The 27,021-nt window shown below is 39.8% G+C and overlaps 1 protein-coding gene across 2 annotated transcripts in view; it reads right to left on the bottom strand.

Annotated features, from left to right (window-relative positions):
* ZFC3H1 (zinc finger C3H1-type containing) overlaps nt 1–18,986 on the bottom strand; it is a 38,231-nt gene extending 19,245 nt beyond the window's left edge. For both annotated transcript variants that reach the window (XM_068669194.1, XM_068669196.1), the window contains exons 1-16: nt 18,014–18,986; nt 13,276–13,692; nt 10,779–10,843; nt 10,326–10,524; nt 9,430–9,656; nt 8,865–8,988; nt 8,043–8,140; nt 6,947–7,150; nt 6,104–6,268; nt 4,223–4,360; nt 3,692–3,810; nt 3,188–3,334; nt 1,924–2,098; nt 1,621–1,752; nt 383–931; nt 196–305 (exon numbers count right to left, since the gene is read on the bottom strand). In XM_068669194.1, coding sequence (XP_068525295.1) covers nt 196–305; nt 383–931; nt 1,621–1,752; nt 1,924–2,098; nt 3,188–3,334; nt 3,692–3,810; nt 4,223–4,360; nt 6,104–6,268; nt 6,947–7,150; nt 8,043–8,140; nt 8,865–8,988; nt 9,430–9,656; nt 10,326–10,524; nt 10,779–10,843; nt 13,276–13,692; nt 18,014–18,971 — 3,827 coding nt within the window. In that variant the 5' untranslated portion in view covers nt 18,972–18,986. The remainder of the gene's footprint in view (nt 1–195; nt 306–382; nt 932–1,620; nt 1,753–1,923; nt 2,099–3,187; nt 3,335–3,691; nt 3,811–4,222; nt 4,361–6,103; nt 6,269–6,946; nt 7,151–8,042; nt 8,141–8,864; nt 8,989–9,429; nt 9,657–10,325; nt 10,525–10,778; nt 10,844–13,275; nt 13,693–18,013) is intronic.
* Between the last annotated feature and the right edge of the window lie 8,035 nt (nt 18,987–27,021).

The raw sequence follows: 27,021 nt of genomic DNA, 5'->3' as shown, positions 1-27,021 counted from the left end.
CAATAAAACCATCATACTGCACAAGAGGGACACCTGCTTAACAGAAAAAGTATCTAAAATCATTAAATTCTCTATCCTGTAAACAATTTTCTCTAGCTAAAGTTCCTCATCACAACTTGTCTTTCTGTACATGTCTGTGTATAAAAGAAAAGCAGAACACATACACAGAAGTCAAATAGCTGTTAGTGTCCATACCTGTAGGATTTAAATACTAGAAGAGGACTATGATAAGGTCCAAATGGAAATGGTTTTGCTTCAGTTTGTTTATTTTGTGATGTAACAAAATCCATATCCACTGAAATTTCCTACAAAACAAACATATATAGGAATTACAGCACAAGCTAATAAAAACCACCCTCATATTTACTGTTAGAGCATTTACCTGACCACACAATAGATCTTCCTTGGGTGATATAAAGGCAGTACTTTTCAGTAACAGCTCTTTCAAGCTGTCAGCTTTAGCATGAAGTCTTTTCAGTTCATCAATATTCAACCCAAGGAAAAGCTCAGGCTCCTCCGCTGCCTTTTTAGAAAGTTTGTTTATAGTTTCTTGTTTTGGAGTGTCCATGTGTTTAAGATTTGGTTTAGTATAAGAATTAGAGTCTCTGAAAGATCTCCTTCGTTCTCGGTTTGAGTTAGATAGAACTTCATCATCGAAGTAGTTTTCTTCACTGTCCAAAGACAATTTATCCTGTGTGAGATCATGAAGTGATGGCTGAGGTAATGCAAATTCAGATTCCTCTTCTGCCTGAGGTGCAATATCGGATTGTTCCTTGGTCTGAAGTGCGCGAGCCTCTTTCAATTTCTGAATCTTCAGAGCATACTCGTACTCTAATTGCTGCAGTCGTTTTTTCTCTAATGCAATCAATTCTGCTGAATGCTTTTTTGGACTTGATGCAGGGGAGTTCTCCAATTTCAATATTTTGCTTGGCTGAAAAGGAAAAAAATCCCTTTATTTCATTTTCACATTTACTGATCTATTGACAGGAGGTAAATTAAACATGGGCAAGATATTTAACTCAAGAGTTTATAAAAATATTTTTAAACTCTTGCCAAGATTTCAACAAACAGCAGGAAAACCACAAAAGTTTCCCACAATTCAACTGGCATGTTTGCAGGTTTTTCAATAAGAATTACCCTACATCACGCGCTAGCCTTCAATAGAAGTTCTAGTCATAGTTAAAAGGCAAGCTACAAAAGATGTGTAGATTGGAAAAGCAAAAACAAAAAAATTACAAAAATAAGCCTCTTTGTTTTGTTTGTTTTTCAAAGTAACAAAATCAGATCCCCACTTTGGTGCTTTTCCTAGATAGTTTTAATAAGATCAGTGATATCTAGCAACAGGACTTGTCTTTCTTCACAGATAAACAACATTATCTATATATTAACAACATTCCTTCAGCAAATACATGTAGACTATGAACAATTTATTTTTTTTTAATGCTTAATGCTTTTCCTGTTGAAGACTCAAAAACGGAGGAGACAAATTATGAAGAGTCCCAATGTTCTTTGAAATGTCTTCCTGTTTTTTTCTGATATCCCATCTGAACAAAGCTTCCTAATCAAAATTGCTACTACTTTTCAAGTGCAACATTGTTTAACAGCATGCCGCAGACTTACTCCAAGGTGATCTTGCTCCAGTTTTCGTTTCCCAATTTCCTTACTTGCTACTGCTTTTGCTCGAGCAAGTTCTTCCCCATATTTCAATGCCAGAGCTTTTTTTACTGTTACTCGTTGTTGAACTTTATGAATCTGAAAAAGAGAAAAATATAGTACTAAGATGCAAGTTTTCAAATAGGATCACATAATAAGAAAACTCATGGGAATGAATTAATTCTCCAAAGCAAGCCTACTGCCTCCCAAAATCAAACTTCGCATTCCAAGATATCTAGCTACAGTAAATAGAAACATTTCAGAATTTACTTGTTCCTGAAGCTTCTTGAGAAACATTTTATTAGCATTCAAGATCTTCTCTGTTGCTTGTAGCTGTTCAGCCAATTTGTTAATTTTGTTTTCAGCAATTCGAACATTCTCTCTCTTCTTGGCCTCTTGTTGCAACAAATGTTTCAAGACAGATTCATCCTTCATCAACAGAAGTCTAAAAGTAGAAAAGTCATGTAACTTTTTTTTTTCCAGAGATAGGTCTCTTGGAGATATCATTTCTCCCCTGAAACCTTGGTAATTTAAGAACTTAAAAGTTCTTTGTCACTCATCAACAAACAAGTTTCTCCAAACAGTCTCAACATCTATAACACAATAGGCATCAGTATTACATGTATATACAAAAGATTTCGGTGTTCAAGTTCAGCAGTTCAAAGCAGATGAAAATATCTTAGTTATAAGGACAGAAGAAGGTAGGCAAGTGGGCTATTTTAATAGTTTTTCAAAATTAAGCCATGCAAAAAACACGTTATTGCTTTCTGTTACAGAACAAGCTCATTCTTTCATAGGGTACATGCTCGTGCCCTGAAAATCTTGTAATCTCCTGAGGTGGGTATGAAAGCACAAAGGCACAGTAATTAAAGATGAAGTTATGCATTAAAGGAAGATAAAGACTTGGATGGATAGAAGTGAATAAATGATGGAGAGGAGAGGGCAACATGCTATATAGAGAACACACACCAGTTTCTTCACAAGCCCACACAAATCAACAAAGTGAGAAGTTGAAAAGAAGTATGCAAAGCACTTATGATCTTTGCCACAGTTACTTGTAAGGGTGAGAAACATGGAAGAGGCATGCTAAAAGATGTAAGTGACAAGCTTCAAACAGCACACCTATTCTACAGAAAATACTAATTCATCTATATCAGACATATGCTTTCCAAAACATGCTCAAAATGTACTGGGGAGTGAAAACCACTTTGTTTTCATATTTGAGTTATTAAGTAGCACGGATGAAGTCACTGAGTGTAAATGCAACTGAAAACAGTCAGCGTGATGAATCCTACTTACAAGTTACCAAGCAGCATGCTGGCCCTACAATGCAGGCCCTTTTGTACAGCAACAGAATTCAAGGCTGAATTGCTAACGACAGCAAAAAAAGCCATAGAGGTCTCCTGTACTTCAGCTACACACTGAAGATACATGTTTTTACATGTATCTTTTTTTTTTTTTTTTTTACATGTATGTAAAAACTTTCACCCTTCTAACCAAACAAGCTAGGACACTTGGACAAGCCAGGACTTACTTATTCTTCTTCAGCTTCGCTTCTGCTTCTGTAACTTGTTTTGTCACTACTGCTATTCTCCCAATTCCATCAACTTCACCATCAGAGTTTGCAGGGGACGAATTGTTCCTCAGTGGATCGGATTTAATTAAACGCTGCTTCTCACGACTAAAAGAGATGTTAAAAGCAAAGATGTTCATTAGTTTCAGCATTTATTCCCAATTGCTTTAAAATCTTCAAGAAAAACAGTAGCGATGCAAGACTTCAAGTTAAAAGAAAAAGAACTTTCCACAACTTCAATCATTTACTGCAAGTCAGTTCAAATCTAAGGACTTTCCTTAGACTCCTAAAGTTGTCCTATTAAAAACTGATGGTGGGAAAACTGTAGGTAACAGCAAGATCTTCAAACAAAGAAGGTCTTCAAAACGAAGGTGTTCATATTTTAATTCCAACTACAAATATATGTTAGTAAAGAAATACAAGGAATACACATTTTACTTCAGCAATAATAAAACTCAGTTGTACCTGGCAATCTCTTCTTTTAAGAGTCTGTACTCTATCTTCTTGTCTTCTGGTAGAGCCTCTGGAGTTCTCATTGGATCATTTTCTTTTTCCGATTTTGGAGGGGCTTTGATTTTTGAAGCCTTTTACAAAGAAGTCCAAGTCAATACTACTCACACAAGTTCAAAATACAGCTATTAGCTGCTATCTTTAAGCAGTTTTTCAGCACAAACTTAAAACTGTTCATGGTTACAAGATCTTTCATGCCAGTGTTTTTTTCTGCCATTAGGCATTGAATTTGAACTGAAACAAGTGACATCAAAATATATTATACTGTAACTGTGTATTATACATTGTATCTGCAAGATGAAGTCTTAACAAAAAGATTTCAATCAGCTTGTGTAACAGAAGTTACAATGTAAATAGGAGTAATCTGGAGTACTCTTGACCTTTTCTACTGTAATCCAAATATTTCTTGACCAAACTCAGAAGCTTAAATTCTGTATACATAGGTATATTTTGTAATTATTTTGCTATTAAATACTGATAGCTTACCTCAACATTTCTTCTTGCTTCTTTTATCATGGATTCTAGTCCTCCAAACACACTGTTAGTTGAATTAGATGGCTCTCCATCAGACTCACTATCATCTGAATCATTTAATGTAACCACAACAGACTTGTGTTTTGGAAGCTGTAAAAAAAAAAGTTTTTATATCAAGAAAAAGTTAAGAGATGACCGATTATTTATTTACTAGAAGAGAAAATAGATGCTAAAATCCTTTGTTAGCATGGCACAACACGATACACCATTTCCACACTGTATGAAAAAACTAAGAATTCGTGCATCTCCACTAGCACCCATCCCTGATACTGTAACATAAACGGAACAACATTCTCAACCTACTCTCATGTATCTGTAGCATATTTCTGGCTCCACGGTCAACACATCTATCTCAAACCTTTCACTCCTATAATCCGTAAATTATTTTGCTTTTAAGGAAAATTATCACCTACCATTTGCAGGCAATTTTGGCAAGTAAACTGGAAAATAAAAATCAAATCTGCATTAGAAATGTGGTAGGCGTACAAGACCTCCACACACTCTCGATGCCTCTGCCCACAGTTAGGTCTAACTGAATTTCCAGTGAGCTAGCGGCTCAGGCAGTTAAACTGACAGAACGCCAACTGCACAGGAAGAACATAGGCTACAAGATTAATCACGTTTTACCAACATTACTAACTGAAACAGTTCACCGAAAATCAGAGGATTGCCAATTCCAGCAGAGAGAATGACGCAGGAATAGAGTAGTTTAGATAAGCCTCAGATGCTCTGCAACTGCATACAGGAAAGACGCAATTTCAGTTCACATTTCCAAGGACTTCTCTTCCCATCTCCCAGTTTAAACTTTTTTAAACTTTCATCTGTATTTAATTGTCCAGACCTAGCTTTTACCTCAGGACAAGACACCACCAAAGTTTCTAGACACGGCAAAAAAAAAACAACTATACTTTTTGAAGTGGAACACACTCAATTTCTGCATTTCTTTCTTTCTGATATTCTGAGTATTGTCCAGAAAGAAAACAAGGATCACATCTACTTCTTCTGAATGTACTACAGTTGCAGTTTTTGCACTACCATCACACAGTATACAGGCAGACTTCCAGTTTTCATTGGTGCAGGAAAACAGAACAAAACTCTGGTCCTCCCAAACCCAGTATTCCATGGTACTACAGCCAGTGAAATCTAGTTTGATCTAACTGGGCATCCAACCCTTCTCCACATTTTCTAATGCCTGATGTAACAGTTCCCTATTAGTGGCTCTCACTATTCACAGATGAAAGCCATGAAACTGGTTTTGGCACAGTGGGGAAGCATAAACTGTCCCTAAATCCCCTCATTTTTCCTTCTAGGCAAAAGACAGCGGGGAAGGTCAAAATCAATTTTTCTCCAAGTAGTATAGGAAGTTAAGTAAGGAACAGGACTGACGCTCCAGATGCCAGTATAAAAGGGAGGCACTATTTGGCCAGCAGCAGGAAAAAGAATTATACCAACAAGGTCCTGATGACCACTGTATTTCAAGCATTTTAACATGAATAGCCCAGTTCTGTGGACTAAGCATGCATTGCAGGTGGACTTCATTAGTAAGTTCAAAGCTTTAGTTTAGTTTAATAGAAAGGAATGCCATTTGTATAGGAAAAAGAAAATCATAAACTTTTTTAGATCAGATGAGTGTGGGTGTGTTTTGATGTCTTCTTAAACTGTTACATTCTTAATTCAGCGTCAAATTCTTTCTAGAAAAGCATACAAATTATCACTCCACCATTCTGTGTTGTATCAGGAGAAAACAAAGATCACATGTATTTGTTGTTCACCCAAACTGAGTACAACTTCAACGTGTGGTCTTAGTAAGAGAAAGAACAAGTATTTCCTTACTGTGATCACTGCTCGTGGAGGCCTTGGTACTCTAACTAACTTTGTATTTTGTACCCGTGGCTGAGAGACAGTATTAATACTGACAGCAGACAGATTGCTTCTTGGCACAGACTGCAAATTATCTGGAACAGGAGGGGAAGGTGGACCACTGTTACTTGAAGTTTCCTAACAAAATAAAACAAAAATATAGTTATAAAAACACTTGTTATACACAGCTACTTTAAAAGACATGGAAATGTAAGCATAAATGAGGTACTGCCTAAATCATAATTTCAAGTTCTGAGACACATATGGAACAGACTATCCAAAAATATTAGGCAAATCTTGCAATACTGCCAGAAAGGCATGCAAGAGTATTTAAGTTATCCACGGTTCACAAGTCAACTGTGAAAGACTGGTGACCTTTTAATGACATCAGAAACAACCCCAACCTTCAAAAACAGAAACTTTCTTCCACACACAAAAAAATACCAAACACCCTTAAGCATTAGAACCTGCAGCTGTCTCCCAACCAATCTCAGACAGTTAAGCAATAAAAGTTTTACTGAAAATAAAAACCCCACTTCGCTCTGTAGTTTCAAGGTTTTGGTACCTTGAAGTTTCATAGTTCTTTTACAGAAGACATGCTGCAAGTTACAATTCAAAGGATATCCTGGGGTGGGATTTGTTCTGGTTTCTTTTGGGGGACAGAAGGAGATGGATATTTCATTGTGGGTTTTTTTGTTGGTGGTGGTTGGTTTTTAAGTTATCAGAAAGGCAAACTTATTTAGGAGGTCACATTTAAGTTTTGGTCAAGAATGCCACCTAGAGGTTTACATGTACATGCAAAAACCAGTGAAGCACCTCGGATCTGAAAGCTCGTTTGTTAGCTAGAGACTTGAGTAGCTCTTCTCGTAAGAGCATCTCCTCTTCTTCTTCCTCATCTGCAAATGGAGGTTTTGGTGGCTGCTCAGGCTCCTCAGGTGGAAGAGGTGGTAGAGGTGGAGGCGGATCAAGAGAAACACAGGAAATACCCTCCATATAAAGTTGGTTCAAAGATGGTACAGGCTGAGATAAAAAGAAAAACAAGGGGTTGCAACTTTTGAAATTTACTATTTCCTTAGAATTATTTAGTAAAGATTATGCTATATCTAAATTATTTCATGGTTTAAAACTAACTTGATCTGCAGCAGATTTAAACTACTGTCAAAGGCTGGTGCTGAACACTTGTAACGACCCAAAAAAAAAGATGAAAATAACAAGGTTACATTTGGATGGTGAAAGTAGTGCAGACATACAAACTCTAAATGAAAATTCAAAAGTATAGTCTAGCCAAAGATATATGGCTGACTTGATAGGTGAGGGCTAATGGATTATATCACACTGCTCAGAAACAGTCCTTACAAGGTTTTTACAAATTTGTCGTAACCAACAAAGTTACAGGCTTCCTTCATTAAAAACTCAGAGGCCATCATGACACAGAAGAGCAAGTTTCTGTTGCCTTCCTAAATAGAGTAAGAACTGCTCATTGAATAAAAGTGATGAGGAAAAATTCTATTTTCATGGGAACTCTGTGACGCGAAGACAGCATGTAGTCAAAAGGCACAAAGTTTGAAAGGACTGGGATGAGCTACAGGCTTCCCCCCAGCCCTTCTAGGTAACAAGCTCTTTTTTGCTTGATGTAAAGGAAGATTTTAATGCTACTAAACAAATAAGAGAAAAAAATGAGTTCAATAAGGAGAACTTCCATTGAACAGAAACCCGATTAGGCAAAAAGTAGCTGAAAAAGTTTAAAAAAAAAAAAGAACTGCAAGACTTCCAGATAACCAAAGGAAGTCACCACTTGGCTCAGATTTTTTTCAAATACAAACTAAATTTAATCCAAACTGCAGCATTAGAAATAAGACTCAAAATGAGAACTACTAACATTTTCAAATACATTCCTTCCAAGGTTACTTACTGGAATTGGAGGCGGAAGCGGTAGAGAAATTGGTGGTACTGGAGGTGGAAAATACGCCATTGGACACTCAAAGAAAGGAGGCTGTGCTGGAGAGGAAGCTAATAAAAACAATTGTAAGAAATACTGAACAATAACTCAAATTTATACTTCAGCTGACTTAGCACAGCAGAAGGAGGGCTTTCTTCAATTAACGCTTCTCAAGTCAGTTGAAAACACAGCACAGTGCATTTATTTCACACACAAAAAATAGTTAACTGTACAGTTCCTATTTTACAGATGAAATAGAAGTACTCCCAAAGAGTACTACTAAGGTACTCAGGATGATTTAGCCCATGTATTTCATCTAATTTGCAAGAATATCTTCTTAAGCCATGTATCACAGCAGCATAACCCCTGACTACCTCAGTCGTGCTACAGTGCTACAACCCAGGCTGCAGCTCACCTTTACCACACAAAGACACACAGCTGACTCAAGTTCCATTTAACATCTATAGGGACCCCCATGCCCTTTTCTACAAAGCTGCTGCCTATCCAGTCAACACCCAAGGGCCCTCGCTTTCTACACAACTGCTTTTGAATGCAAACCATTGCTGCAGCGAGTACAGTACAACCTTGAAGACTTTCAAGATATCCCTACAGCAGAGGTGAAAAGGAAAAAAAAGCCAGTGTTAAAGCAAGACAAAACTAGCTTACATTAAAAAGTTAGTGCACATTGCACCTCAAGAGAATGATTTTCCTTCTAAAATAGCAGCTCATTTCCTACTTTTTAACTTTTTTTTTTTAAACCATTTACTATACAAGAAAGCTGAAAATTAGTCTTACCTGGAGAGTTAGTTTCGCTATCTGTATCCATAGCAACTTCATCATAATTATCATACTGATATATGCCTCCTGCACTATCCACAGACGGTTTATCCAAAGACCATCTCAAGTCTGTATCTGAAGACTAAACACACCAAAAAGGGTATTTTATTTAGCTGATCTTATGTCATTCTTCTACAGCAAAACAAATTTTAGAGACAGGCACTTATGTCTTCTAATTATTTCATAAATACAATTTACTCAGCTTATTCAAAAAAAGCCAACTGAAAATCAACTTCTAAGCAAATCCATTGCAGGCAGTGACTTTAAACAGCCAGTTTAGAAACTGGAGCTCTTCAACTCTTTGGTGAGGGGAGCAGGAGGAAATAAAAACCAATCTTACCCAAATGAAAGGGAACATCTGTCTAGGAAGGGATTAAAGCAGTAAAACACCCTGAGGAGTTTTGTTTTTTTTTTAAGGGGTTAAGGAAAGGTAAGTGAGGGTGAAATAAGGAGGGAGAACAAAGACAAGAAAACTTACGAATCCCAAACGTAACACCTGAATACCATACTACAAATTCATTACCCTGCTTCTTGATCTCCTCTTTCCTCCAACTAGCTTCATAAACCGATTGTACTGCTCTTCTTGATTTGAGAGGTCCCTAATTTTTCTGATTTCTTCTTCTCTCTTTCGTCTCTCCTCTTCCTCTTCTTGTTTCCTCTGGTCTTCTTCTTTCTGACGCCTGTCTAGTTCCTTTTGCTGCTGTATCTTCTTTGATGTCTTTGTCTGTTGTTTCCTTAAAGTTTGCTTGGCTTTAAACAGAAAGACATGCAATTAACTCCACCTTAACTAAATAGTCCCCCAAACCCTAGATTCTTGAGGAGCTTTGAGTAGGTGAAGAGGGTTCTAGAATGATTAACAGCTCATCACCCACTATTTCATAGGATCATAGAATGCTTTGGGTTGGAAAGGACTACCCTCTAACTTCTTTTAGTTTAAAGCCATTTGCCCTTGTCCTATAACTAGGCTCCCTGACAAAAAGTCCCTCCACAGCTTTCCTGGAGGACCCCCTTCAGGCACTGGAAGGCCACTGTAAGGTCTCCCTGGAGAGGTCTCTCTTCTCCAGGATGAAGAACCCCAACTCATAGAAGAGGTGCTACAGTCCTCTGATCATCCTCATGACCTCCCTCTGGACTCGCTATAATACTTCCATTTCATTCCTGTGCTGGGGGCCCCAGAGCTGAACGCAGGGTTCCAGGTAAACAGAGCAGAGGGGGAGAATCCCTTCCCTCACCCTGCTGGCCACACTGCTTTTGATGAAGCCCAGGCTATGGGTGGCTTTCCGGGCTCCAGGTGCACATTGCTGGCTCATGTCCAGCTTCTCAACTACCAACAAATATTTTTTCACACAATGTAACTATGTATTTCTATTTCAGAGTACCCGCCATTGACAGCTGTTTCAGTAACATTAAACTTATTACCTGTAGCACTCGTTTTTTTTGTTGAATGTGTTTTTGTACTGGCTTTGACTTTTTGTGTTACAGTTTTCGTTTTTGTTAGTTTTTCCTTGCTTTCCTTCATCACCTGTTGTTCTTTTTGTTGCCATTTTTTACTAGCAGACTGAAGTGCAAGAAGCCTAAGCTGCAATTCAGACATCTCTTCCTCTTCATCAAGCAGCTTCTTCAGGAGAAAAAAAAAAAAGAAAGGATGAGACAAAGTGAAGAGTCATTTAACAAGTGACATTGTTTTGAAAGTCTGTTAAAGTCTGTCCAAAATTTTTACCACGAAAAAGCTTAAAAATACTGCTCTGTTGGTAAAGTGCTGTTCTTGAAGAATGAACTACTTCTACAGTTGAAATGTTTGAGTAGTTTGAAAAAAGGTATGAGACCATCATAACGCAATTATGCCTCATTTACAAAGGAATACTTCCTTACCTTTTCAGATGCCACATCTGAACCACTAACTTTTCGCGCTGACGTTTGTTCTTTGTCTTCTGAACCTTCCAAAAGAAAAATACTGTGGTTTTAAGCAAGCTGTTTCTCATGAAACAAAGCTATATTAAAATGATGTGCAGATTTGAATCCATGCAAAAATTTTTCATCAATATCATTGGTACACTGCGTAAAACAGAACAGCAGTTGTATGCATATGAGCACATTAAAACACACTAATATAAACTTGACAGGTCTGTTGAAATCTACATCAGATTGCATAAGCCTAAGGCAAGACTTGCCTTTTTTTTTTTTTTTTAATAATCCTTCTCTCTTACAGCTGACATAAATTTCGCCAAGAAGCAGAGCAAAACAGATTAGGAAACCAGGAGAAAAGAAAGCTTCTTGCCATCCATTTTATGCTACCATCTCATATCAGTTGGTGTCCCGAGCATCTCGGATTCCCCTGGCAGCTATTTTGAGTAACAGGTCAGTCTTTTGCAGAATAAAGGCTCAAAGCTGCAATAAGAAGACATTTGCTCCATTTCACACCAAAAAAAGAAAAAGCTGTGCCATGGAAACAAACAGCAAATAGTAATGCTTTCCTGGTGAACATTAGTATGCTGAAACATTAAGACTGTTCAAAAAACATGCATTTATTTATTAATATATTTTATATGCATATATATTATACACATGCTATATCATAACTTAATTGTTCATGATTAATAGAACTGAGCATAATTAGTTCATTTTAATATTGTAATGTATAATGTAACATAAATAAGATATAAACATATATAATTATATTTATCTGCATCACAGGAAGAAAAAACTTTTAGAGAGGAGCTTGACAATCTTTTCCTGTATTAGCCTTTCTTCGAAGAGATTCCTTCCAAGTCAGATCAGAAGAAAGTAAATTGCACTCAATGAAGCTTTTACTCTTCCCCATGTTTTATGGAAGGTCACATTCAGAGAAACATTGTTTAAAATATACCAAATCCTCAAACCTAAACAAAAATGGTATTTAACAAATGAATGTCTTCCTGCTTGTACATGTATGGATGTTTCCAACACACAGGAAGAGGAAAAATAATAGCTAATGCCCATCTCCATTCCAAAACAATTCAAAAAAGTTAGGCAAAGATCTTAATCATTCAGTCCACAGGACGGAAGGGACAAGATGCAGATAAGGACATGGTATGCAAACTAAAACGCCCTTTCAGATCAGAAGAGGACAACAGGCTGAAGAGACTAATGGGCAGCAAGGGAAGGAGAGCAGGGAACAATGTAAAGCCACTACCACTGGAGTTAAATCACAAAAACTTAATTCCAGAAAAAGACACAAGCTTCCCTCACTTTTAATATAAATTCTTCAACTTGAACAGGCCTGGAAAAATGTCCAGGACACCAGTTAAAATAAATGTAATAGGAAAAATGAATGCTGCTAATATCTTAAGAAATGTGTAATTAAGTAGCATACAATCACTTGATAGCCATGAATCTGCACCGGGTTTTTCCTACTTAGGAAACCTGCATTACATTGCCAGAAAGGCCTCTGTCTTACACACCTGTCTGCTTTCAGACCACCTTTGTCATACACTTAACTGACTGGTGCACAAAAATCCAGATGCTCTTAATACACATTACAGAATCTATTTTCCCTACCATATGGTCTGTATTTTCATCCTCGGTGCTTCTAAACTTTGAAGCTGGATTTTTCTGAGACTGCTTTCTTTTTTATTCCTGCCTTGCTGTTATCCTCCTGCAAGTTACTTTTTTTTTTCCTTCTATGGCCAGAATCTCATTTTTCCTGATGTCTCCCATCGAAAACTACATTCTCTCAAAGAACAGCAAAATTTTTATTTTATTAATAGGAAAGACACAAGGGGAAAGGTATCTAGAATGAGGTGGTTTATCGAGGAATTATCAGTTGTGTGGTTTGTTTTTTTAAACAGGCTCTCTTCTAAATTTTCATACTGAAGATATGTATGAATGACTGTGTTTTAGTCCTACGTTTCTTCGTATTCTTACTACTCACATGGATCCTTACTCCATCCATTTACTAATTTGTCTCTTCTTACTCCATCTGTTTAATTAATCTCTTCCCACTCAAATTGATAGTTTACATACACTGACAAATTAGCTAACATCAGATGACAAGTGATATGCATTAGTGCATCCTCTACACAGCAATCATTTATTAGAACTAGATGAAGCCTCAGAATAGTAAGTTTAAGTTAAAAAATTGCCTTATTTTGCTAGACTTAAAAATAAGCTGAAGGACAGAAGTCAGCAGAACCTGTTTAAAAAAAAAAAAAAGCTTCCAAGCAACTTCAAGGAATTACATAAAACTGGAAGGAAATAGTCTTTAACTTACAAATAACATTTTAAATAAAAATAATATTTTAATACAATATTCCCAAACGCTTAATATATATGAGAAACAATGGCAAGCAAAAAGAACTTTACAAGCTAGAACAACTTTACAATTACTTACCTTGGGCAGATTCTGTGCCTTCAGATTTTTGTGATACCTGCTTTGTTCCTTCTTTGACTTTTTTTAACCTGCTCCTCTCAGCTGGAGTAGGCAGTTTTTGTCTGAGAGGTTTCAGTTCAAATGCCTGAAAGGCTATAACCGGATTTTTCTCCTCAGGAGAAACTTCTTTTATAGCATCTGTTGTAATACTGTCAGTTTCTACAGTTATTTGGTCCTCAGTGTCCACCGCTTTATCACCATCATGTTCATTTTCTTCCCTGTTGCTCAGAGCCAGTCTTTCATCTTTATTAATGTATTCAAGCTCTAACTGGATCTGCTTATACTTCAAGAGCAGATCCTCAAAGCTTTCTTCCACAGAGCTCTCACTTTTAGAAGAGTAGTTCTGCTTTCTAGATGGGGACCTCCCAAAAGTTTTGGCTGAATTACTGGTTAAGAAAACTAAGACAAGAACATATACGACCTTAAATAGCACATACATGACCAATAAGGACTAGACTACAAATTCTTTTTGTCATAATCAATTCTGATAAATTTTAATTTTACCATAATGCCAGCTTGAAAAATATCACCCATAAAATAAGAGCAGCACATAAGAGACGCGTCCATTATTAAATATGGACGGCTTAAATACTTTCTCAAACCAAAAATTTAAGATTTTCTATTTATTCCAGGAATTTCATCAAAGTGCTGAGAAATCTCTCTCTCTAGGTCACGGTACCCTCCCGGGAACAATTGCTGCGATACAGAACATTTCTGGCATTCCAAGGAACAAGTCAAGCTTCCAGAGGTCCTAACTCTATCGCTGACCCCACAGCTGACACTGACAAAGATAGGTTAAATTCATTCTCACTCATTTTATCCTTTTCCTAAAATGCTCTGACCTAGCCACAGCCCAATTAAAGGCTGCAGTAATTGTAGCTCAACAAACACATTAAGGCACTGAACAATCAACAGCTGTGAGGAAGAAAAAACAGTGGCCAAGACTTGCAATCAAAACATCCAAAATGGTAGAAGAAGGTTTGGAATTACTAATTACTCAGAAAGAAGTTCTCTACGTGTGCCCAAGGGATACAGATTTTCTTGCCACGTTGTCTGAAGCAGACAATGGAAACATTTCTTAGACAGCTATGGTGAAATTCCCACCATCAGAGGTTCACTTTCTTTTACTTTGAAAAGCTCTCTTACAATTAAAAAAAAAAAAAAAACAGTAAAATAATTACCCCCAGGAAAAAATACTTAGGACACTGAGTCAGGTTTGACTCATTCAACTTCCAGTATCAACCCTCCGTGATAACAACTGACTCACAAAGTTATGGAAAATGCTTTTTCATCAACATCATGTCTCAAACCAACATATGGAGTAAAACTAGAAGCTAAAATAGGCATCCCCCGAATGCAAAAATATTGAGCACTGAGGACGATAACTTTGCTTCTCTCACAACATTCATCACCAACTTGGATGTTTCACTACAAGCCTAAGGAATCTTGGTATCTATCCTACAAAAACAACTCCCGCATTGCAAAACATTTCCTGTTATTACAATGCTCTCTTCAGCTTCAGCACAAAAAAGCAGAAAGTAATCCATCTAAACTATATAAAATCCAGAAAGCAAACACTATTATAATTTGAAGTTCTATAAATATATTGAAAATACATCCGTAACGTAAAGAATTGGGTGCAGTATAACCACAAATCACATTAGTAAGCATATTTGCAAATCTGCTTCTAAAAAAAGATTAGTGATTGTGAGTCCCAAGAAAACTTGCTAATTTTTACAATAGACTATTTAGCTATTTAACATCTAAAAGTTATCTATAAATAGTTTCTGGAGTCATCTCGAATTGGCTAAAGACCAAATTTTGAGGTATTTTTTTGAGCTTGTGCCAGAACTTCCAAAAAAGGTATTAATCAGAAATCTGGCGTTTCTCGTTTTGGCTGCCATAGAGTTAATTTACTTCATAGCAGCTGGTATGGTGCTGTGTTTAGGAGTCAGGGTGAAAATGTAGTGATAACACACTGATTGATGTTCTAGCTGTTGCAGGGCAGTGCTCGCACAGAGCCAAGGACTTTCCAGCTTCTTACACTGCCCTGCCAGCAGGGAGGCAGGGGGTGCACCAGGAGCTGGGAGGGGACACAGCCAGGGCAGCTGGCCCACACTGGCCAAAGGATGTCCCATACCTGTGGCATTGTGCTGAACGATCAAACCTGGGGGAATTTCCTGGCATGGAGGAGTTGCCACTGTGCAGGGACTGTGAAAGCATCAGCTGGCCGCTGGTGAGGAGTTGTTGTTTGCATCAATTCCCCTCCTCCCCTTCCATTTCTTTCTTAGCTTATTCACCTATCTTTATCTCAACTCACACATTTTCACATTTTTTACCCTCTTCAATTCTCTCCTCCACCCCACTGAGTAGGAACAAGTGAGCTGCTGTGTGGTACTTAGCTGCCTACCAGGTTAAAGCATGACAGTGTTTCATACATAGAGCTTTGGTTGGTTGGTTGTTGTTTTTTAAATACATAGCTCTACACATAGAATGCAAGAGTAGGTGGAATGCTAAGAGAGGCGGCCAGGAATGCATTAAAACAACACTTATTCTTCAGTCAACACTTCATTCTACAACCAAAAACGAGACCAATTGATGATACTGGGGTTAGAAGTGAGGAAAAATGTAAAAAAGAAACCTCTGAAGGGTTCAGAATTCACCAGGGAAAAAAAAAATCATACTTTGGTCCCATATTTCATACTCAGAAGTCCACAAATCTCTACATATGAGTTTCTGCTGAATGCCCATCCAATAATACATTAAAGTTGCTAGGAAATTAAAAAAGATAAACCTATTAAAAGATAATATCCGAAGAAGAGTAAAAAGAGTTCTGTAAGTGCCCCACCACGTCACTGATTTACACCTATTTATACTTCTACAACCCCTATTTATACTTCTACATAGCACACAAAGTACTAGTTCCATGGATAAAGGAAAAACAAAAAAAAAAAAAATTTCTCTGTTAGCACACCTTTGAACTCAATCACCCTGGGGAATTCCAAATACCACTCCAAATCACAAGTTTCCCTGCACCACTTCACGCCAATGAAGTGCACCCCTACCCCATTAATATTAGCAATGTGAAGACTGCTTAGTATTTAGGGATACTCTAATACAAAATCTTTTTGATGGCAAGGATATGAAAAATACAGAAAAAAAAATACATTTAAGAGAGTAAGTCATGGGCCTTCCTTAATCATATGACCCACAAATAACTAAATGTGGCTCATACAGGAGCAATAGCATTATTAAATTGCGTATAACGTTTAAGCAGAAGAGTGTATCTCAAGTATTGCAGATAAAAGATTCTCCCTTGTGCTGCTTTTGGTTTGAAAATTCAATTATCATTTTCTGAATGGTCTTTTAATTAAAAGCAGACACGGAGACTGTATCAGTATTAACAAGCATTGCAAGTCTGCTTAGGATGATCAATAGATTGGCCCTGCAAACTACTCATTCCACAGGAAGTAATCATTTTCTGGTGCTTAGAGCAACACTGCAAACCAAGAGATATCTAACATCCATTTTCAGCACTAGAACCATCTTACTATGTAACCTTGGGCAAATCACAGCTTCACACATTGCCTCTCAAGAAACAATCCTCAAATGAAGAGTTATGAAGACTTCAGTGGTAATGCTCTAACGAGATGAGATTAAATAGCTCTTTATCTCTAGTTTACATATTCCCTTCCCACTCCAAAAGAAGAGCAGTGACACTGATAAATAATCTAGGATCTAAAGTAATCTAACATAACACAAGGTTCCAATGATCAGCTTTCAAAGCCTTAAGTCCTGGCACAAGCTGGAAAAAATCCCTGTTCCTTGGGGCTGCCAGCACAGCCAAGCAAACAAGGCACATCCTTTGACTACTGGTACGGCGGACAACAGAACAGCGTTAATAGTTTTAACTGCTGTTTCTCTTGCTTCACTTCTTTTGGTTTCCATTTTTACATTTGCCTGTTTTCTGTTAGGCAAGTGGTTGCGTTTCCGTGCCACGCTGCCCCTAAGTTACGTTTCACGAGTTGTTTTTTCCTATAACTGTCTTGGAAAATGAGAGGAGGTTTTTCCAGTGCTTTTGCAGTTCCCACTCTTACGAGGAGAAAGTGTTAAAAGTGTTCAAAGTCACCTAATCAGCTCTCTAGGAGCGATCAGAGGAGAACACCCTCCAAGAAACGCAAAGCATGGCTTTGCAGAGAAACGTGGCTTTCCCACCTTACCCAAACTCCCATAGGAAATGTACTCAGCACACAGAGCCCTGTGTCAAACGAGGTTTAGCTGTAAAGCTGGCTTTAGCTATACGTAACAACCTCTGCGGGCCTGTAAGCGAAAATGAAAAAAAAAAAAAAAAAGCAGGCAGCGGATCCTTCGTTGCCCAATAAGGGAAATTAACAAGCTTAGCGTTTTACAGCAACTCCGTTGTAATTATATCCGCTCAGAGTGCCTCGCCAAAGCCCGAGCCCGCTTCCTAACAGAAGGGCTGGCAATTTGGGGCTAGAAACGCAGCCCCTGGGCCCTGCATAGGGCTTTGTTTCAGGCCACGCTTTTCCCCCCCTCTCGCTAAGGCAGCTCCCAGCAGTAACCCTGCCTGCCAGCAGCCCCTGCCAGCAGGCGGGGTCCCTCCTTCCCTCCCTCCCTCCCTCCTTCCCCAGAGCCTCGGGCCACGCCGGGCAGCGCCGCCCCCCGCTCCGAAGGATACATTTGCGAGGCGAGGGCTCCCTCCAGGCCTGGCCGCCGAAGCCGGCGCCGCCTCCCCCTCCTCCTCCTCCTCCTCCTCCTCCTCCTCCGGGCGGCCTCCCCGGCGGGTTGCCTCCCCGCTCGCCGCCCCGGCTCCTGCCCCAGCGCCAGCCGCCCCTGTAGGGCCGGCCTCGGAAGCGGAACCGGTCCAGGGCGTTGTGGCTGCGCTCCCAGAAGGAGAGCCGGGGGCCGCCCTCCGGGTGCGGGCCCGGCGGCATCCGCGGCGCCGGCAGCGGCGGCGGGTGGGAGCGGAACGAGTCCTTGGGCCGGTAGCCGCCGTGCCCGTGCAGGTGGCCCAGCTCCGGCGGCGGCTGGTGCCGGGAGCGGGGGAAGCGCCGGGCGGACGACGACAGCGAGAGGCCCCCGCGGAGGCCGGGGGGCGGCCGGCGCCTGGAGTAGGGCCTGGCGCTGCCGGCCGGGCCGCCGGGCTCGGAGCCGCCGTAGGGCCCGGCGCCGCCGCCGCTGCTGTTGTTGTCGTCGTCGCTGATTTCGCCGTCTTCCAGCTCGCCCTCCTCCTTCGGGGACAGCCCGCTAGGATCCAGCGCCGCCGCCTCCGCGGGCGCGGCCGCCGCCTCCGCGGCCGCCATGGGGCCCCCAGGCCAACGGTGCCGGGCAGGCGGAGCGCGAGCAGCGGCGGCGGCTCCTGCGCAGCGCAGAGCAGCGCGGCCCCGCGCCTCGCCCCCGCCCCGCCCCGCCGCCGACTGCCGCCGCCCGCCCGGCGCCGCGCTCTCGCGAGACAGCGCCCGGATTGCGCAACGGCTGGGAGAGCGGGGGGAGCGCCCGCGCGGGGGTCTCTGGGTGATGTAGTCCTCGGCCCCGAGGGGGGTAGGGAACGCCGATCCCGCCTCCGCTAGGAGCCAATAGGGGTCGGTCCGCCATGTTGGGGAAGGGTCCGGGGGGGGGGGGGGGATGGCCGCCATCTTGTGGAAGGGAAGGGCAGGGCGCTGGCTGGGCGGGTGCTGAGTAGTGTGGGCAGCGGGGGTTTGTCCCCGAACCCCCGCGGGTGTCCTTGCTGAGTTGGTGGGGCCGGTGCCCGGCCTGCCCCGGTTTCTCCAGCAGCGGCAGGCGGTGTCCCGGCGGTGTCCCGCACCCGCTCGGGCGCCATTTGCCCGCCGGCCGTTCCAGGGCTGAGCTGCTGCTGCCTTCAGAGGTTTCAGGGAGGCTCGCCTCTTCTGCCAGCCTCCACGGCAGAAGTAAAAAGCGAGCATCTCGGAGTGGAAAGCAGTTACATAAAAACTAATAAAATGGTACCACGTGTTTTTATCTGACTTCAAGATTTGAGTATTCTGGTACAAAGCGTGCATTTCAAGGGCTTCATCTCATAGCAGGGCACTCTCAGGCGAGCAATGATTACATTCCTGGGCAGGAGGATGAGCTTTGTTTAGACTAGAATAGAATAAGACGTACTGAAAGCATTCTGCTGTAGGTCAGGCAAGGTATCTGGAGCAGCGTCAGATTTCTGTGTCTGCAATCTGATCTGCTGTAGTTATAAATGTTTTGATTTCACCACATCTAGTGATGATAAGCTGCAGAAATTTCCCTCCCAGCAGACATTGGTTGGGCATCCCAGGATTTTGCATATATCTGGTTCTAGTTTACAGTTAACTTTCTTCCAAAGTGTTCTCACACACCAGAAGGATATTAGTATCAGCCTCTTTTAAGAGGGGAGGGAAAATGCTTACAAAACTAAGGTAGTGGCACAGAAGTAGCAGCCCTATGGGAAATTAACTTCATGTGATGTTCCCACATCATCGACTGTTGCCATATGTTTGCTCAGAGTTCATCTAAGAAACCTGTGTGAATAAATCTTCCTAAGAAAGAAGCTTAAAGACTTACATCTAAGAAGGAATATCCAATTTCAAAATAATCATGAAGTGTACATAAGTTCTTACTGAACTCAGTTAATACCTTCAAAACGCACATGAATATAAAAAGAAGGACAAATAAGAGGAGACAGTAAGATTGAGAAAAAGAATTAAAAATTATATTCAAATAGAAGGCATAGCTGTCCACTGATAGATAGAAATTATTTGTCTCATGAGAAGCTTTAAATCAAAAATTTCACCATGAGATATATCTGAGCAAATTATCTCAAATACCTTAAGAAATCTTTCCTTGGATGAGTTAGAAATACAAGATAAAAATAGGAGATGCTTGTATGAGGTATGAGATAAAAAACAGATATTTTACAGAAAACTATAAGAGCTTTTCAAACCAGAAAGTAGACTCTAATCTTTATTTTTGATACGTATGCTGAGTTAATACTAAAAAATACATCAGTCATGTTGATAAGCTCTCAACCATTCACTCACAACCATCACTCGGTGATGAGAAAACAAATGACATTTTGCAAGCGTTCAATTGTTCAGTACCTATCAGTTACTAATAAAGACTTCTTTAAAATCTGGGAGATGTTAAAACATGATTTCAGGTTTTTACATGAGATTATAATAGTGTCTGGTGGAAGAGGTGTGAGTTCAGTCTTAAGTACATACACAAAGCTTATTTTTTTTATTTTTTTTTCTCCTGTGGGAGAGGCTTTATTTTTAGTAACATAAAATAGGTGCTGCAGATAACTTTAGATGGAATACACATATTCAAGTAGAGGTTCGCTTCTTCTGGTTGTACATTCCTAGAAAGAATTGCAGTTTCTTCTATGGAACATCAATGACCATTCCTTTATCCCCTGAGATTTACAACTGAGGAACTCCTTCATTGGCACTTGAAATTCTGTAAGGCCTCTCTGTAAGGGCTCATAGAAATTAATGTCATGTTGAGAAGTAAGCAAGCAAGGTCAGAAACTTAACCGCATAACTCATGCTCTCTTTAAGGCAAAGATGACTGTAGGCTTTTTCTGCTGAGTTTGTATTTTACTTGAAAGTAATATATCTAGGTCAACACCAAAGACCACAGTGAGTGTATAATGTGTATTTTGTCCTGTGCTGGGATAATTATTTGTCTTTATTTCTTCAAATTGTGTACGCATGTAATCATGGCTGATCTAAATACAGAACTAGAAATATTCTGTAGTGTTTTTATTTCATTTCCTGTTTTGACATATGCATGTGATTTTGTTAAACAGAAATATCTTATAGTTGGATTCCTTTCCAGATAAGAGAGTTGTTTTATGGATCATGGTTGCTACAGCCAATGTCATGCTCGTGCTGTTTCACAAAACAAAAGTCTGTGGTCTTTTTCTACAATGCGATAGGCATACAAATACATGTAAAGATGATTAAACACAACCATGTCCAATATTCTGATATTTTCACATTTTTCCTAACTACTTCCCTACATATTTAAGAGAAAATATGAAAATGAGTTCAAATTAGTATGCTTTAAAATAATATGATCAAGTGTACCATTTCTATCAAATGTAAATACTGCCATGGGTTGCATGTCACGTGTTGGAATGAGAAGTGAAAAATATAAACCTCACATCAACTTCACAGGAGACTTTTTTTCTGATGAGGGAAGTGAAAGTGTGCTATAGCATTTTCATCTATATGAACATGCAGTATCTGTTAAAAGCACTGTGGAAACAATCAGAGACAATATGTTATCACGTTCTGCAGTCTTTCTCAGTTCTTAATAGTCCTCAATATGAACGTTTTTAAAGTAGTATTTCCTACAGCATATACGTAGAGTGAAGGATGATGAAATTGGTCTTGGACACAAGAAGTTAGCTGTTGGAACAGTAAAAGGAGCCTTTACTAAAGAACTTTTTGGATGGAGGGAATGAAGGGTCATAAGATGATAGTTATTTATTTGTACCGGTCTTAGTGAAGATATAAGCTGTTGGAGACACCACAGGGGATAAAAATAAGTAACTCCTTTTGACCAGGAGTTTTCTTAACCTGTGCTTCATAACTGTGAGTCTGTCTGACTGAGACTGCGTTTCTTTAGCTGGGAAAGAAATGACTTGTCATCTCAATTTACATGAATTCTGCATGTTACATAAGTAGTAGTTTCTCAAGTGCAAATACCGCAGAATGTATCACCCCACTTCTTGTGCATTTTGACAAAACGCTTTTCAAGCAAATCACTTTCTGTGGTGTTATGGAATAAATATGCAGTCTATTTCTCAGGTTCAGGTCAGGCAGAAGTAGGTTATTTTTATAGCTCAGGCAGAGAGCACATAGCACACAGAGGTTCGGCCCTTTGCTGACACAAACTGACTTAAAACAAAAATACATAAAATTACAGCAAATACATTCTGCTTAGCTAGGGGCCTGATGTGACAGAGCGGCATCTGCACAGGAGGAGACTGTCACAGCAGCTGGAGCAATGTGTTCCTCATGACTCTGTCTGCAACCCTGGGGCATCAACCTATGTCTGTTCAGCTTCTCTCTCTTGTCACACTGCTGTGTCCTTGACAAACTTTTAAGCCTAGGGAGGCCTGCTGCCACCTTCTCTGCTCTGAGACTTTATCCTCTCACAATCTTTAGATATCCCCAGGGTGTTGCAGACAAGATGCAGGTGTCTTACTCGTGGCTCTTCTACTGAAGACCTTGCTGTCTTGTCTGTCCTTGCCTCTGGACTTAGGCATATGCCAGCATCAGCTTCTGGATTTCTCATTCTCTGTTCATTTCATGTCAAGGTACACAAATCCTATTTGCAAGTCTGGGATTACTGTGGTTACAGCAGTACCTCTGTACTTCTTAATACACTGTGTTACCATACAGGTAATTATTTGAATAAACACATACAATACAACCAGTAGTAGTAATATATATATATATATATATATTTACATATATATATTTATTTATATATATATATATATATATATTTGCATATATATATATATATGTAAACCTATAAACCCTACATTTTTTAATGTTTTCAAACCAGTTCCACTCTTTCCAATTATTGGGTTGTTTTGCTTTGGCTGCCTCTTTTTTTAATGTGTTCACTCAAATCACAAATGTTTTTGGAGTTGTCTGTCATGTAGCTAAAATAGTCTTTTCCAACTACAATATGTATTTCACCCTTATGAGCCAGCATAAAGCCAAATTTTAATCTGTTTTGATTGTACAGATGCCAGTCATCTCAGTTGTTACTTGGTAAAAATGATCTGCAGTGTTATTACCAATTTGCTTTAAGTAATAGCTAGCTTAGGTGGCTTTTGCCACCTCATGCATGGGAAGCATAATAGCCCCCAAATTTTCCTGCTGTGAAATAGCTTACCTTTTCTGATAATATTCAGAGGGAAGAGATGTCAAATGCTAAATAGCTGGGGTTACATACCCAATATAACATGGTCCTATACGAGGTATAGAAGATGAGCTCAATTCACAGTTTAGTGAGTTATCAAATAACTGTCTAGTATCATTCTAAGAATTAGTAGTTTGGGTACAATTACTGTGCCCCATGTAGTATGTTGCATTTGCTTTCATGTAGTAATTGTTCTCAGGTGCATCCAGTCCCAGGTGGATGGCAGAGCTGGAGCTTCATGCTTATGTATATTGAGTCAGTTCCTATTTATTGTCGCCAGGGATAATTTTGGACAAGTAATTTCTGCCCTGTGGGAATTCCAAACTTGTCTTTATACTGAACTACATGCTGTAGGATGCATGGAGACACCTTCTTTAGAGTGATGAGGGACACTAACACACCCAACATTTCACAACATCTAAGTCTTTACCATTGTGGTAAACTAACAGAGTGGTGTTTTTATAATTCATGTGGTGTTGTAGAGACTTGACTTTTAGAGGACATGGCGCCTTTATGGGTTCCATTCTGCTGATCTTCAGTCATCTGTGTGTTACCTCCGTGTAGACCAAAGTCTCTGGGCTCCCAAGAGTGACACAGTTCAGAGGAATGTTCTATAAAGGCTTCTTTTACCTGCAAGTGAATAATCCTCACACATTTAATTAGAGCCTTCCAATAATTCCACATAACATTATTAGTCATCTGTAGCTTGGATTGATGCAGTGGTTTAGGTGGGGTGTGCAAGAACCTTATGGGTTTACCCATTGAAATATTATAAGGTGATAGTGCACATTTTTTATTCACAGGGCTCCTGAGGCCATGGTAAAGCATCTGCCTATTTAAGGCCAGTTTCTTCAAAAATTTTGGATAGTCTAGTTAAATGAAAAAATTCCTCTTTTCAACAGGTCCACAATGTAAATGCTGTTGGAACCATAAGGCTTTACAGACCATCCGGGCAATTTCTCCTGTGAAATTAGTCCCTCAGTTACTGTGTAGTCTGAGGGGCACTTTGAACTGAGGAGTTCTCTCAAGAGTTTTTTGGTGACGGTAGCATCTGCATGTCTGCAGAGGTAGGCCTCTACCCATCATGAGAACATTTATGATTACAAGACAGTTTTTGTAGTTACAGCATTTGGACATCTGTATAAAATCCACTTACAAATTCACAGTGGGACTCTGTGGTTTTGGGTGTGCTGCACTTTTGGTTTGAACCCTTTGCCTAATGCTGTAGACCAAACGAACAGGACTAGTGCTCCAGTACGGTTATGTGCTACTGGAGAAACGTGGAGCAAACCAATCTTGTTGTATTACTGTAATTAACCCCCTTTTGCCAGGGTGAGCCAGTGCATGGGTCACACCAGCAAGGGAAGGGAAGGGAACCGGAGGTGCAGCCAGCAGCTGGCCTGGGAAGGCCAAAAGGAACTGAGGTGTAACAGGCAACCTGGCCCCGCCAGCCTGCATTTTCATCTCCTGAGGGCAGGTCCTGTAAAATAGATGGTTTTGAAAGAAAAGCAGGTGGTGATGAGGCTGGTGAGAACAGGTTCAGGAGCCTGCAGGCCTGAAGGGCCTGCTCTCCTGGCTGATTGATCAGTTAAGGCATTCTCTTGTGTGATATCACCATAAGGAGAAATACGAGTTTAGCATTGTACTATTACTGAAAGAGAGGGCTTGTGGCAGACCTTCAGCACAGCAGCTGTTTTGAACAGGAGCACCAGATGACGTTAAGCAGCTGCACTATTCTCAAAGCTACCCACAGTCATGCACAACCCCAGAGGTGTATCAGGAACCAGTGTAAGGGGTGGCTGATTGCCCTTGTGCATGAGGTGCGAGTCAGAGCAACAAGATCAGCAACTTGTGCCAAAGAGGTGGTTAGCAATAATAAATAAGCTTCTAGACCATTGGTAGAAGTGCAGACAGCACACCCTGCAGCTAGATGCCCGGAGGAGCCAGGAGGACAGGACCCGTCTAGAAAAAGGATAACGTGTGGGTTCTGTAGGGGAACACCTCTGAGATCAGGGTGTCCGGAGTTGTTCTGTCATAGCGAAACAGTCATGTGGGTCTCCAGTTGAAGGGACAGGACAGCAAAGAAGAGAAATGCTGGCTGCTAACGGGAGTAGGTTTTGTTCTCAATTAATTGTGAGTTGGAAATATGCTGGGTTTTCCCTTCTAAAAGGAGGGATGTAACAGGGTGAGGTACAGCAAGAATTAAGGGATGATGCAGGACCAGAATATCAGTTGTTTTTTTTCTCAATCAAAAAAATCAATCAAAAAAAGCAGCAGAAGCAACTATTTTCTTTTTTTTTTTTTTTCTTTTCATATAACTCATACATTTTTTTTTCTCTTTTTTTTTTCTTTTTTTTTTTTCCTTTTCATACCAGCTGAAAAAGGCATCCCATTGGACTTGCTCCACCAGGCTGCCTGAGAATTTATACTGTTAAATGTGCCAACAAAAAGGAGCTAAATTTTCAAAAATATATTCACAATAAATTATAATACAAAAAGAAGTGTGCATGTTACTTTCCAGTTGCTAGCTGTGAAAAGTGTAAGAACTACACTCCTGGAAAATTGAATTTATATGCAAATAGATACGACATGAACCTCAGTGCCAGGACAAGGTTTTCAGCTTTATTTGCAGCACTTTACTGTTACTCTTCAGCCTAATCTGAAATATGTAGGAAAAATAAATTATTTGAATTGCTTTGTCTAGCTCTGAAAACCTTTTGTTTATCTTCAGGAAAGCTCAGAACTTTCACTTGGCAGCAGACATCTTTAACAATGCAAGAAAACAGAAGACAGTGACGATATTTCCAAACGCCCTGACTAACTGAAAGTACAGAAGGCTCCACACTGCTAAATAAGTGGGCTTGGGTCCAGTTCCTGGCCTCAAAGGCAACTGGTGCTCAAGACTAGCCCAGTCTCTAGGGGACCTCCTAGAAACAGCTGGTCAGAGCAGTCCAACTACTCCTGAAGAATAAATTTGCAATTAAGCAGTGTGGGTTACAGAGAGGTCAAGTGCTTGAGCTGCTCCCAAGTCCTGTTTATTTATTTAGCAGTATACATTTATCATCAAGACCTTCTGTCTTAATTAATGGACAAAGAAAAATTTTTCTACCAATTGGTTCAGTTCGCCTAATGTTAACTGACTACACAAGGGGCACACAGAACACTTCCTTGCGTTAATTAATAGGAAGAGAGTGGCTTCTCTAGGGTCAACATAACTTTTATATATACAACATGAGTGTCCTAAGATCCTAAGACACTGAATCAGTGAACATCATAACATTAACCATTTCTGCAAAAGTTATAGTACCTTAACTCAGTCAGCAGGTACTATTGGCCTGTTGACTGTACAGAGCACTTTTCATTACTTTTTTTGTCAAAAGCATTTGTCAAAATATCTTTTGAGTTTGAAATTTTTGGCAAAAAAAAAAAAAAAAAGTTTTTTACACAAATACTTAGTTTGAAAAGACTGGAACAGCTCCAACTTACAATTAATCAGTAGCTGATGTAAAAGAAATCAAACATATAAAATAAATTGTAGGTAGCTAAACAGACTCACATGGGGGAGGCTCATAAAAGCAGGATGGATGTCTCAAGACAGAAGAATGCAAAATATATTTAAAAAATCATGGCCCATTCTACTAAAATAATCAATATGTTAAAAATATTCACTTTGTGTTGCCTTCAGATTTCTTCTGAGATTTTGTTTCCATTCAAGTAGTTTTCCATTCTGCATTTATGTTATCCAGGTGTCTA

The sequence above is a fragment of the Anas acuta genome, chromosome 1 (genome assembly GCF_963932015.1).
Source record: "Anas acuta chromosome 1, bAnaAcu1.1, whole genome shotgun sequence".
NCBI classification, from domain to species: domain Eukaryota; kingdom Metazoa; phylum Chordata; class Aves; order Anseriformes; family Anatidae; genus Anas; species Anas acuta.
The sequence above is the reverse complement of the archived record's forward strand: the minus strand, read 5'-3'. Positions and strand labels throughout refer to the sequence as shown.